This window comes from Penicillium atrosanguineum (assembly GCF_028827265.1).
Source record: "Penicillium atrosanguineum strain IBT 20685 chromosome Unknown utg000003l_segment0_segment0, whole genome shotgun sequence".
In the NCBI taxonomy this organism is placed as follows: domain Eukaryota; kingdom Fungi; phylum Ascomycota; class Eurotiomycetes; order Eurotiales; family Aspergillaceae; genus Penicillium; species Penicillium atrosanguineum.
In genome coordinates, this window is record NW_026623135.1 from 4,483,648 (window position 1) to 4,496,800 (window position 13,153).

A 13,153-nucleotide genomic window follows, 5' to 3' on the forward strand; every position below is an offset into this window, starting at 1 on the left:
CACTTAATGTGGCATCTTTTGCGTGGTGTTTATTGGAGGAAAATGGATACCTGTTAGAGCCAGCATCTCGCTGCGGAGATTCACCTACGAATATATTGATCTCTCATTTTATCGCACGTGAAATGCCCAACCAACTTTGTAAACTTTGGATACCTTTTGGCCACTTTTCCGCGCGACATTCTGTTCCTTTGCACCATTTTCAATCTCAAGATTCATCCTCCATTTTCGCTCGTTTGTTCGTCTGGACTCCCCTCCACGCGACATTTTGCCCCGCTCACCGCCCGGCTCGGCCGCATCAATGGCAAGCTCATTCAGTGATCCGTCAGAATCATGTTCTTCCTCGACACCAGATGACAATATGATGGTCGATCCGTTCGAAGTGCGCATGCGGTTTACGACGCAGCTGCAGCACCTCAGCGCGTCAGTCACATCCTCACAGAAAGCCGCCCACTATGCTCTCAAATACCGCGACCTCGATGAGGATCTCCATTCCTGCATTCTGGAGCAGCTCGAGAGAGTAAGCAGATCTCAGTCGAAAGATTACCCCTCATACTGATTTAGTGTAGAACAACATGAATAACCGTGCGAATATTATGTCCTTCATCGAGCACTTTTGCGAAATGGCTACGAAAGAAGACCACCTCCCCTACGTCCGCATGATTCAACGAGACATCCTTCGAGTCGTTGACGCAGTGGTGCCGCCCGATGGCACAGGAGCCGCAAACGTCAAACACGTCCGACGCGTTCTGAGCAGTCTGCAGGGCAAAGAGATTCTCTCGGCTGAAGCTGTGGAAGAGATCAACGCAGCTCTCAAAGACCGAGAGCCACACTCTGCACACCTGGACTTTGAGCAAGAAGAGGCACCGGAAGGCAGCGCGAAGTCGAAGACGGGAACGCCCCGCAACCCCAAGACTCAGGGTATGCGCGTGGATAAGAGACAAATCGAGCAGAGAATCGAGGAAGACCGCGAGCGCAACAAACGCCTACGAGAGAGTATGTGGGCTGTTAGCGGGGATGACACTGAGGAATTCTCAAAGATGTGGGATGATATGAGCGACATCGGCGAAGATGACTTCATCAACGCCAAAGAGGAGGCTGCTGAGCGCAGGCGTATGCTCAAGGCCGTACGACGGAGATCTTGATTTGTACAGCTGTCCTGTTTTTGCATTGCTTTTCTGATTGCATCCGGATCTTCGGTGTTATATTTGGCCTGCTCTGGTGTTTTAGCAGCAACAGCATGGGGTTTAACATTAGAAAGGCGTTTAGGCGTGGGTCCTCGTTGAGATACCCTTTTTTTTTCTATCAAGTACCTGGGATGAGCTAAAGGGAAAAAAAGTACCAGGTTCAGAAGTGTTATATCTCCATCTACAGAGTGAGCCTTGAGTTCGTACAATGGCTTTCCGAGCGGATCGGCTGTAACAATAGATCCGAGATCGATAGCCTTGGAAAAAGTCCTGATCCAAGGCAAGAGTGTTTTCAACGGCCGGGGCTAATTTCCACTAGACGGCTTGTGGATATGAGATGTATTGCTAGGAGCCTTACATGAATCTCGAGGTTTCAGGAAAGTGTCGTCTGTACATGCCCGCAGTGAGGGGTTAAGATATTTCCCGAGCGAGGTCAAGCATTCGGGTCTATACTTTAAACACAGTGAGTGGCCTTGTGCAAGCCTCCACTCGTTATCCAGGAATTGCGACTAATCTTGAATAGTACTAGACTCCACAAGGATGTCGATCAATGGGTCCTTCGGTAGCTGTGAGAGAAGTCCGATGACCGCACTTCGGTCGGTGGTAATTACTTCTTGAAGGTCAGTCGAGCGAAACGCAGGTCCAGTGATGGGGAAATGTTATCTGCAGAAAACCTTGAGGAAGCTAGCGGGTACTCTGATTCCTACCTCAATCGTCCTCATTCTGGTGATTCTCAATTCTCCAAAAAATATTAGACAATTTTTTGGGACGCGAAAAGAGTCTGCATATATCTGCAACAGTTGAGATTCTCCAATATACCGACATAATGACCTGGAAGTTTGGCATTCAAACTACTACGTTATGCGCGGTTTATCTAGATCCGAGGCGAGCCTAAACATTATGCGGCTACTCCACTTGATCTGACATTGACCCCGTTTCAGGGCTAGATATTAGTAACACGCGTCTTCTCTTCTGCCAAGGTCTAATAGACTGAAGACAGTCCAAGCACAACCCATCTTCATTGCAATGTGGCCATCGGTAGGTATATAAATCCAGTGCAGCTCCGAGCTTTGAAGAATTGAAATCAGCGTCATTCTTATTCTTGTCTGTCACCCTAGTGCCTTGGTTAAGCAGCATCAAAATGATCGTCCCGAGAAGTGCAGCTCTTGCTACGCTCCTCTCTTTTGCGGGCTTCAGCCAAAAGGGATTTGCTTTGAGCTCTTCTTTGTAAAGGCCGATTCTTGTCGACCTTGACGATGATGGCGTCCTTGGTGGTTTTTACCGACCTTCTGTCGCTGGCCCGAAGTCACGAATCGCCGTCTACGTGATGCACGCAGAGCAGGATTACACTTCCTTTGTTTCCTGCCAAACCCTTCAAGGGCGAGGTTTCACCGTATTCTGCGCAAACAACGATGCCAGCAAGAGCGGATACATGTCGGATCTCAACTTCGAGGACATGATGACCAACGTCAACCGGGGCATGACATATCTGCGTAACCTGACCGATATCGACAAGGTCGTCATGCTTGGCCACAGTGGTGGGGGCACCATGATGGCTGCGTACCAGGATATTGCAGAAGATGGTGCTTCAGCCTGCCAGGGCTCGGAGAAGATCTACCACTGCTCAAGTGCAATGGACGATCTCGAGCCTGCAGATGGCTTGATGCTCCTGGCGGCCAACTACGGTATTTCGACCATGACATTCTTAAGTCTGAATCCTGCGTTCATGGACGGGAGTAACGCGTCCAAGATCAACCAGTCGCTCAACGTGTTCAACCCCAATAACGGCTTTAACAACATCACTCGGTCTAACTACACTGCCGAGTTCAAGAAGGCCTTCCAGGCTGGAGCTGTGGCCCGCAACAACCGCATCATAAAATACGCTGGGGAGCGTCTTGTGGCTATCGAAGCAGGAAACAGCACTAACAATGACGACGAGCCATTTACCATCCCGGCGTCTCTTACATTGGTTTCGACAACCTTTTCTTTGCCCAGGACACTCGCTATCTGGCTCACACTACGCAAGCATGGCCTTTGTTGCACAAGAATAGAACCACTACCCAACTCATTCCATCCATACGTGTCCCTGCCAATTTTAAAAGCATTGCCGACCAGTGGGAGGGAGGTGCTCTCAAGACCACTATCAAGCGCTACCTCTCGATATTTGCAATTCGGGTCGGCGATGACTACATCCTCGGAGCCGACGGGATTGATGGCATCGACTATGCTTCCAGCAATATGGCTCCCCTCGCTTCCATTAAGGGCGTCACTGTTCCTCTTCTTACCATGAGTATGACTGGACACTACGATTACTTGAACGCCGAGAAGCTGCACCTCAATGCTGGCAGTAATGACACCGCTATTGCCTTTGTTGAGGGGGCCCAGGACACCATCAATACTAGCACTGCTTACGAGTCTTACCCTGGATAGTTTGGAGACACCGCTGTTACTTGCTTCAACTATGTTGAGAAGTGGTTGACCAAGAAAGGCCGTTTCATTTAGATCGTTCCACTCTTTATGTTTTTAGACATATAAGTACTTTATCTGTGAAGTGAGATCTAGTCAACTGAGGTGTTAAGTAGCGGGCTTATTGGAAGTCCTAGGCATTCAAAATGGCTCAAATGGAGTCGTCTAGGTTTTGTTGGAACATTCCATTTTATCAAATCTATATATCCAGCCTCATGGGCCCTTGCAATATAGTGCTTGCGATCATCAAATATATGTTTGCGAAATTTTGTTTTATGAATTATTAAAGTAATTCTAAAAATAACTTACCTAACACCGTTCTGCTTTCAAATGTCGATCTATCTGGTTCCCTTTGGTTATCAAATGGGATGTATTTGTAGATCTCATAGATCGTAGCGGGTGCCAAGACTTGCCCGCAATCGGGAAATCCTAAGGCCGAGCGATTTTTTTTGGCGGCGCATCACCCGCCAGCTTGGTTGCAACAACTTTTCTGCACTGGACCTCGAATCTCGAATTTATTTTCTGATCTCTATGTTCTCTCACTTGGTCACTGCTGCTAAGGGTCTATTCACGCGAGAGGAGTCTCAAAACACATCTGCAGATCCTGCTAGCGATATCGCTACCGATTCCAACATGGTCTCCGCCACCAGACGAGGCGTTGTTGCCCCTGAAGTAGAGAAGCCCAAGGCCAATGGCGTCGCGAAAGCCGGGAAACGCAAGACACAGTCCACTGCCACAGAGAAGCCTGACGACAAGCAGAGCAAGCGGAGGAAGAGAGACAGCCTGGAAGCCGCAGATGCAAGCAGCGACGACGATTCAGAGGAGTTGAAGGGTCACAAGAAGCAGAAGTCATCGGTTGCTGCGCCAAAGGCACACTTCCGATTCGATAGCGAGGAGCCTGCCATGCCCGAGGTCACACAGTCCGAAGAAATTCGCGCGACAGCCCAGGACGACGACGAGGATTCAGACAGCGACGATGATGCGCCTGAGATGATCGATAACTCTGCACAGCTCCTCAAGATCAAGGACCAGGCGAAGAAACAGGAGAAGCTGAAGCAACAGTATGTATTACCTCTGGTCAACCTCTAGTCAATTTTTCTAACATATTCGCGCAGAGAGGAACAACTGAAGAGGGAAAAACGGAGGAAACTCGACGAGCGCCGAAAGCTGCAAGCGAAGTCTAAGCCCAAGGAGATTGTCTCGAGCGACGATCTTCTCTCCGAAAGCACGGCTACTCTCCAAGGCTCGATCACACAGGACGCCCGACGCGCCGCCCTGCCGGCCTTGCTTCCCGATGACATCCTGAACGCTGAGCCTGTCCTTCGCCCTCTCACACCGCCGGCCGAGGACTCAATGGCGCCCAAGAAGCCGACCAAATTGAGATTTTTGGAGAAGTCTGAGAAGGCTCCAAAGGATGTTCAGGTTGGAGATGTCACCATTCGCGTGCTTGACGCGCCATCTACGAAGAAGAGCTCCAAGCCCGCATTGGCTCCCAAGGCCTCCAAGGCCGGTCGGAATGTGAAGCAGAATTGGCTCCAGAGAGAGCGAAGCACCGCAAAGGTTAATGGTATGCAAAGGACAGCGGGCGGTCCGTCCGGATTCACGCGCCGTTAAATTGGACAGGTTAATAATTCGGCCACGACCTTATTTTCTGTTTCTTTGTTCTTTTCATTCCTAGGCCAATGTCCCTGCATTACGCTACTGTACATATACCTCCAGCATCATATGTCCGATCGACGAACAAAAATGAATTGATTAATTGAGTCTATCGTTGTAGAGTAAACAAGAGTAGAATCCCAGAGTAGATTAACTTATATGCAAATGACGGCGTCACAACTCGATTACTAAAGTGGAGAAGCACGTGCGAAGCTCCGGCCTTGGAAGCTCCGACTTTTCCCAGCTTCAACGCTTCCCAATTCTACTAAACTCCCCGTGGAGTCAGTCGCCTGTTCGTCATGGCTTCGACCGAAGACTCTCCTTTATTACCCAACTCGTCACCGCAGTCCGGTCGCGCCTCTCGCTCGGTGACGTTCAACCCGTTGGCTACAATTAGCACCTATGGTGGAACCACGGCTACCGATCCCACCTTTCGTCCATTGCAGACCGGCTCTCCTCCCGTCCAGAATATCAATGCCCAAGGGGCCCATCCTCGTCAAGGGCAGCCTATGCTTTCTGCATTGAATAGCAAGCTCCGCCGTCGAAACAGCCATGGCGCTCCCTACAATGCACCGCCGAATGCATCGCCCACCGCTCCTAAGATTGGTCCGCAGCGAACAACCAAAAAGGCGCAGAAATTGAAGCTGCTGCCTGATCCTGTCACGGCGGAAGAGGAAGAAAGTGACGGAGAGTTCCCTCGAGATGTCTATTCGCAAATCACTCGTATCAAGGAGCCTGCGGCACGAAGCCATGCTGCAAGACTGGGTAAAGCCGACCGTGATCGCATCCCTCGAGTGACGGCTTATTGCACATCCGATTCATACCGACTTGAAGGTGTGATCAAGTTCCTCAAATCCCGATCCAAGACTCGCGGTGCGAATCCCAAGCTGTACGATGAATGTGTCTACTCTCCGTTTGACTACCAGTACGAAGAGAAGCAGAAAGGCACTAGGCTATTCCCGAACCCTGTAGGAAATGGTCCCACGGAACGACGACAAAGTGAGCGGAGATACTCCGACAGTGCTGTGGAGGTTGAAGACAACACAAAAACCCGCAGGGAGGATCTGATCGACTTCCGAGACGAGGCCGGTCATGCCGCTGATGCTACACCAGAGCACGCAGTAGCCCAAACAAAATCAGATGAACACTTCGATATCGATACCACCATTCATACTCCTGAAGTCTTCCTATTCGATTACGGAACCGTCGTCATATGGGGCATGACGCCTGCCCAGGAATCGCGCTTCTTGTCTGATATATCGAAGTTTGCTTCTTCGATATTGAGTCCGGATGACACGCAAATCGAGAATTTCAATTTTTACTATGCGCGCGAATACCAGGCTCGCATCTACAACGACTTCATCTCGCTCCGTGACCCTCGTAACCACATGATCAAACTTGCCATCTCTCATGCCCTGGCTCAATCAGTCAAGACCTCCCTTTTCGAGGACCTCGTGTCTGAAACCATTTCCGACACCGCGCCATTGCCTGCGCAGATTGCACAAACGGGTAGCGTCAACCTCACGAGACGACAGATCAACATGCAGATTGGAGAGCTGTTCATTTTGCGCATCAATATCCATCTGCAGGGCTCTGTTCTCGATAGTCCGGAACTGTTCTGGGCAGAGCCACAGCTGGAGCCTGTGTACCAGGCCGTGCGAAGCTACTTGGAGATGGATCAGCGAGTCGGTCTGCTCACTGAGCGATTGGACGTTATTGCCGATCTTCTTGCCGTTTTGAAGGACCAATTGACACACCGTCACGGAGAATATCTCGAATGGATCGGTAAGTAACACAGATGTGCCTGCAGGAACCTAATAGCTAACATAATCCTAGTCATTGTCCTGATCGCAGCGGAAATTCTTGTCGCCGCCATCAATATTGTCGTTGATCTCTATGCCGGTGTCGACTAGGCATGGCAACAAAGCCCAACGCTATCGAACGACGAACTTGAAAAGAAAGCACAGACATCTCTCCCACGCTGGCCTCGATGGTGCGTTGCATGATTTTAGAGTTCATCACAGCCCTGCACGAACTAAATGCCACCGTGAGACGAGCACCAGACCCCGGCCATCATCCCTGCATCCCTGTCTCGAGTATCCACGATGGCCTACCACAACACTTTCCCTCACAATTACTCCAAACCCGGCTTAGCCTATCATCTTATCACCACAGCTTACTGTCCACGGCGTATCACATCCCACTCGATTCGCTGTAAATGAAAGCGAGATCTATCAATACAATAATCTGCTGTCTTCTGGGATCGGAGTCTATGGATTTGACTTTGAATTAGGAAACGGGGTTACGGCGGTCGGCTTGCACTGTACAGATCATTCTTGTCAATACATCTTTGAATGCACATCAATCCTCATGTTGCTCTAAAATGGGAAACTTTAGCTCCACCACCCTAATCGTAAATGCCCAGTACTTGCTTGATACATCAACACATCATCTGAGATGAGGTGGATCTATTATGGCTGGCTGAATACGAAGTGCCAGCTAATCACACCACACACGCTATCTTGGCATCGTGCTTTCCTGACAGTTCGATAGAGTGTTTCAAGCACACGACCAAGTTGGATGCTTCATGCCCTCCTTCGAGGTAAGTGGTGAACTATTATTTGACAAAAGAACCCCTTCGACACTGATGATTCCAAAATGAAAGTACGAAGACTGCCTCCGTAGGCCAAGCCATCTCCCCTTCTTGTCTGTGGTAGTCATCTTTGAATGTGTATGTGTCCATCTGGATACTGTTCCACCGACAATGTCCCGAATGAAGTAATTTGAGTACACCTGGGTCTGGTCTCACACGCAATTCCTACAAGATAGAACTACGAAAAACAAAGCAGCCCTGAAGATTAAGTCCGAATATGTCCCATTGAGTAAGTCTATCTAACAGAGCCACCCATTGACACAATCGAGCCTAACAGCCCGCAGACAGGCCTTGAACCAGAAACTAAGAAAAAGAAAAATACCGTATCCAGCGCTGTATAATAAGCAAACCCCCATTAAAATTAAAGCAACAAGCAACCCGTCAAATCCAGCATCAACCTGACCCCTCAACCTTGGGCTCCTTAGTATCCATATCCATAGGCGTCGTCCCCTCGATCCCCTCAACCGCCTCCTGACTCTGCTCCGGGGGTCCATCCCGGTTATCTTGGCTAGGAGTATGTTCCTCGTGCGGAGATCCATTGGGCCCGGTTTGCACGCGGAACGAGGATGTCAGGTCCTGTTGGCTGGGAGCAGGTGCGAGACGGGGAAGAGAGGCGGATTCACGGTCGCCCTGCTCGGGGGCTTCTTGGGCGGCGGATTCATCTTCGCCGCCTTCGGCGTTGATGTTTGACTTCCGAGAGCGCTTGACGCGGAGGGGACGTTCTTCGGGCTATTTGGCGTTAGGATGTCTTATGGGGGCTCGGTATCAGAGCTGACGCGATGACGGGGGAGCTTACAGTGGGAGGTTGCTCATCCGAGCTCCCCTCGGTATCATCCTCCAGATATGTGCCGTTGCCCTGTGCGCCGAGGCCATTCAGAGATGCATTGGACATCATGGCTGCGGCTCGTGCGCGGAGTTCCGGGTCTGCAGAGCCGGCTTGAGCTTCGTCGGCCATGCCGGTGACCTTGGCGAGGCGCTCGAGGAGCATGCAGGATTCGAGGCGCATTTTCTGGATGTATTGCCAGCCGCGGCGATTACGGGTGCGCATGATCTCGTTCTCGGCTTCGACTTCGGCGAGGCGCTTCTTCAGCGCGATGCATTTGCGCTTGTAGGCGATTTCCACGCTGGGTGGGTTTGCGGAGGTGGTTTGGGGGCGGGCTTCCATTGTGGCGATTGGAGCAGATATATTTGGAGATGAATTAGGTGGCTGGGTTTGGTTTGAGCATAGAATGGCGCGGTTGAGCTTGTCTTTCTTTGACCGGAGGAGACAGTGGAGGTGTGTGAATTCGGGTGGGTTGGGGTTGGGATTGGGGTGGTAGATGTGAAGGGGTCGTAATAGGCAGCAGTGAGAGACACAGAATATATCGGAATATTAATGCCGAGGGTATATAGGGTGTGCACACGCAATGAAGGTATTTAAGTGCCTAAGCTGGGTTGCAAGGAGAGGTGTCCCACGCTTCTACGCGATTTGTTTCTGCCGCGATATCACAGGCGGTGAAGGTTCAATCAATATTCATTCATCAGGGCAACCAGGTTTCTTTCTATCTAATGTCCACCGGTTGTCGGAAGGCCGAGGAAGACCTTGAACGAGTCATAGCTGATGGGTTTTTTAATTAGCAAAGCTCAAATTCACTTGCCGGGTCCAACTTACATCAACCACTGGAAGCCGGTCAAGGTACCCAGCATCACGATACGGGTAGGAAGGCCGTTCCAAAGCCCGGAGAAGCCAATGTTGCCATAAATTCTGGAGACGGCCGTCATGGCACCCTCACCAGCTATTTCAACTCATTGATTAGCTTTGGTCAACGCTCTTGTCCCGTGATATCACTTACCCTTCCGATCGGCATTCAACTTGCTAACCATGACATCGGCGGGATGACTGACAATAGCGCAGAAGATACCAGCGATATAACCACCCAAGAAACTGACACCAGTCTGGGTCAACTGGCCATACTCTTCCTTGGGCTTACCCATGGTCTTATAGATGAGCTTCACTGTCTCCTCAAAAGTCGCGAACTTGGTCATAGTGTAGGGAATCTGGCGCGCCCACAGAGGGTACAATCCCTTGTACAGGCCACCAAGACCCTCCTTCGCGACAATGCGACTCCAGCCCTCGCGGAGGTTATTCGCGTATGGCGGGAGAGTGGTCTGCATGCGGACCTTGATAGCCTCCAACGGGCACAGAGCCATATCAGCGAAGAATTCGGCCGAGGCACTGGCCCCTAGGAAGACGAGGGTGCGGTTGCTATCAGGGAACATCTGGTCGCCGTACAAATACTTGAAGTACTCATACAGACCGTACTTGCCGGCACCCTGGAACGAGTATCCCAGAAAGGTGGGCGACCAGCCGAAGAAGACGCCGCGGAGGCCTTCTTTGGCGAAGATGGAGCGCCATGCGGAGACGTTGGAGGTGTAGATCTTGGGATCGACTTGTCGGCGGCACTTGACCAGGTCGAGCGGTGTGACAGCGGTGTGAGTAGGTCCTAGGAGCTGTCAATTGGGGGTGTTAGGCGAGATTATCGGTCAATGTTGCATACCACACGCTGGAGGGGAAGAAGAGAATGTTAGCACCTTTCATGGGTCAATTGTGCAAGTGAGGGGGTCTTACCGATGATACCGCCCAGTCCGCAGCTATAGAAGTACTTAAGGGTGTTGGGCTCGATCTTCCCCAAGGGAAGCTTGCGTTCTTGTGTAGCCATGATCGCGAAGAGGGGAGATTACAGGAGAAAGATGAGGATGAAGTGAATAAAAAGCCAGGTAGAATGTCGTCACCGCAATGCACAGCTATTTTTCGAGCTATGAACGGGGCACAAGTGACGGGAACGGCAAGGTCGGCATGGGGCTTATCAGGCAACTCCACGATCGTCGATCCATTGATAGACTCAACAGAGTAATATGTTCCTTGGGTTCCTAGCTACCCAATCCAAACCAGATTTAGAGTCTCGGCTCTTTCATGCCCGACCGTAATTCTTTGACCTTTTACTCTACATTTCAACTAACGAGACCGTGGGATGAGCTGAACATTGGAAGGATCACTCGGCACAGACAGTGACGTCACTATATCCGGCGGGTGCCGGCTCCACCGAGATGTGTATACATAAAAACCAGTTATCTACATACTCCACCTACTTCACATTTGACGCCGGGTCTAGACCATAACAATAAACACAAGAGACCCCATGCCAGTAATATACTCCTAGCAGCCCGAGAAGCCGACGGCAGGTGCCGAAGGTTCGCTACGCATGCGCTCAGCCTCACGTGCCAGTATCAACGCCAGTTTGATGCCGAGCGTGGACCCAATACGCCATAACACCTCGCGGATCTGGTTGAACTGTGCTTCGGTTGGCAGACCCCAGGATAGGATATACCATAACGGCCAAATTAGACCGAAGGCCTGCGCGGCGCGAATGGGTTTGCCGTCGAGCGAACTGGTGGGACGGCCCAGTTCGTCAACGTCTGATAATGAGAATGGAATGCTGTTGCAAACGTCTGTGGTCATTTCTCGGACGACTGCGCGCAGGACAGTTTCGTCGAGAGCGGATCCCGCCTGGGATGGATCGTCAGGCTTTCCCGATTTCTTTATGATGGAGAGGTAGGTTCGGTTTATGCTAAAGAGGAGTTGTTGGAGCATGACGCGGGCTGCACGGTAGTAGTTCCAGATGATGGCGTTTGCGATGCACTTGTACACCATCAGGGGCTCGCCTGCTGTAGAGTAGACGATTAGTGGAAGCCAGCGGTCGGGAAGTTGTAAGGGCCACTGCGAGAGCTCATCGTCAGATCGGCGACCGGTCTCAATCCATTGCTCTACTGTGGCCAGTTCGGGAGGATTGGGTGCTTTTTGCATTGACACGAAGAGTTGGCTGATTCTTGATGCTGCGAGCATCAACCCTTCGATGGGGTCGTTACGGTCTAGCAATCCCATGACCCAGTCGATATCATGTCGTGGCTTATCTCCTAATGCGAGAATTTCGACATACTGTAGAAACCATCAGTATCACGTTTAAAAGCAAACAAGGGAAGATCGAACATACGGTATGTGCATAGGCAAAGTTGAACATGTCACGACCGCGCCGGTGATCCAGCTGTCCCTCGCCTCGCAACTTCATGAGAAATTCAAAGCCAGCCGTGTGTGAGCTGAAAAGCCCATTTCTCTCGCCACTGATATCTTCATACAGCGAAAGAAGCATCACGGAGGCAAACGTCTCATCCTTGACGGCGGAATCAGGCGATGCCAGTGCTTCCCGTAATCCACGTAGTGCTTTTCCATACTTATAGCGTGCTTTTATCATAAGAGGCGGGGAATTTGAAGAATTTGCAAGAGTCATAAGTGCCGTAGCATCGACTGCTGATCGCAGACACGCAGCGGGAGAGCCTTTCGCGGTGCTTTCGACCTCGGCGGCACGCGCATAAAGAGGAGGGAGATACTCGAGATGGCCGCTTAAGCCCTCATCCTTGTTGTCAGCGATGGTGTATTGGTCGAAGAAGTAACATAGTGCACGATTCTCCCATGTGGCATCTGCAATGCGATGCAAGCTGAGAGTGGAGCTAGGCTGATGCTGGCGGTCGACGACCGTGAGAGCTTGAGAAGAAGATGAAGAAGAAGATGAGTTAGATTCGGAGATGGAAGAACTTATGTCTTTCTTTGCTAGTCGCTCGACTTTTCTGGTCTCGTTGCGAAAGACCGCGTCGGGCCGGTAGCCCGGACATGGGCGGCCGTAGATGTCACAGTTTCGACAACCAGGACGAGCTTCATCACACTGGAGATCGTATTAGCATTGATCATATGCTAGATCCATATTCGCTGCGAGAGCATGTAAACAGCACGAACCCCCACTATCAAGAGGTTACGTCGACGGGCTTACCTTGATCTTCCGCTTGCGACACAAGTAACATCCGGTGCTCGGCTTGCCCCCATACACCATTGTTCAACCCCACCCTGCTAGACTGTGTTTGACAAGACACTCCAGGGTTCCGATGAAATTCCGACGAGGTTCTGGGGGGTAAGGGAAGACTCCGCTCTTCTCGATCCGGGGGGGGGGTTCCACAGACGGAGACTTTCTGGTGCATAGATCAACTCGGCTGCCTAGCCCGAGTGGAGTACATGCGCATCGTAGTCTTCGTCCAAGGAGTAGATCGAAAGAAACACCCCTGAGTTACAGAGTTACAAAAGTAAGACACGATGCCCAGGACGGTT

At 51.0% G+C, this 13,153-nt stretch overlaps 7 protein-coding genes across 7 annotated transcripts; 4 read left to right on the top strand and 3 right to left on the bottom strand.

Annotated features, from left to right (window-relative positions):
- Positions 1 to 358: 358 nt before the first annotated feature.
- On the top strand, positions 359 to 1,142 carry N7443_005125 (CTD kinase subunit gamma; the record flags this gene model as incomplete). Its single annotated transcript, XM_056885181.1, has 2 exons — positions 359 to 517; positions 567 to 1,142. The coding sequence occupies 2 exons, from the start codon at positions 359 to 361 to the stop codon at positions 1,140 to 1,142; spliced, it is 735 nt and encodes a 244-aa protein (XP_056743459.1).
- A 1,369-nt stretch (positions 1,143 to 2,511) lies between these two features.
- Positions 2,512 to 3,614, top strand: N7443_005126 (uncharacterized protein; the record flags this gene model as incomplete). Its single annotated transcript, XM_056885182.1, has 2 exons — positions 2,512 to 3,140; positions 3,287 to 3,614. 2 exons carry the CDS (start codon positions 2,512 to 2,514, stop codon positions 3,612 to 3,614), a joined length of 957 nt encoding a protein of 318 aa, XP_056743460.1.
- A 567-nt stretch (positions 3,615 to 4,181) lies between these two features.
- Positions 4,182 to 5,264, top strand: N7443_005127 (uncharacterized protein; the record flags this gene model as incomplete). Its single annotated transcript, XM_056885183.1, has 2 exons — positions 4,182 to 4,711; positions 4,766 to 5,264. 2 exons carry the CDS (start codon positions 4,182 to 4,184, stop codon positions 5,262 to 5,264), a joined length of 1,029 nt encoding a protein of 342 aa, XP_056743461.1.
- A 341-nt stretch (positions 5,265 to 5,605) lies between these two features.
- On the top strand, positions 5,606 to 7,219 carry N7443_005128 (YagE family protein; the record flags this gene model as incomplete). The annotated part of the gene is made up of 2 exons (XM_056885184.1): positions 5,606 to 7,091; positions 7,143 to 7,219. The coding sequence occupies 2 exons, from the start codon at positions 5,606 to 5,608 to the stop codon at positions 7,217 to 7,219; spliced, it is 1,563 nt and encodes a 520-aa protein (XP_056743462.1).
- A 1,133-nt stretch (positions 7,220 to 8,352) lies between these two features.
- Positions 8,353 to 9,124, bottom strand: N7443_005129 (uncharacterized protein; the record flags this gene model as incomplete). The annotated part of the gene is made up of 2 exons (XM_056885185.1): positions 8,353 to 8,688; positions 8,756 to 9,124. The coding sequence occupies 2 exons, from the start codon at positions 9,122 to 9,124 to the stop codon at positions 8,353 to 8,355; spliced, it is 705 nt and encodes a 234-aa protein (XP_056743463.1).
- A 380-nt stretch (positions 9,125 to 9,504) lies between these two features.
- N7443_005130 (putative mitochondrial phosphate transporter Pic2) lies at positions 9,505 to 10,658 on the bottom strand (the record flags this gene model as incomplete). The annotated part of the gene is made up of 5 exons (XM_056885186.1): positions 9,505 to 9,556; positions 9,611 to 9,734; positions 9,792 to 10,442; positions 10,497 to 10,502; positions 10,568 to 10,658. 5 exons carry the CDS (start codon positions 10,656 to 10,658, stop codon positions 9,505 to 9,507), a joined length of 924 nt encoding a protein of 307 aa, XP_056743464.1.
- Positions 10,659 to 11,155: 497 nt separating this feature from the next.
- On the bottom strand, positions 11,156 to 12,881 carry N7443_005131 (putative C6 transcription factor; the record flags this gene model as incomplete). The annotated part of the gene is made up of 3 exons (XM_056885187.1): positions 11,156 to 11,935; positions 11,991 to 12,716; positions 12,822 to 12,881. The coding sequence occupies 3 exons, from the start codon at positions 12,879 to 12,881 to the stop codon at positions 11,156 to 11,158; spliced, it is 1,566 nt and encodes a 521-aa protein (XP_056743465.1).
- Positions 12,882 to 13,153: the final 272 nt, after the last annotated feature.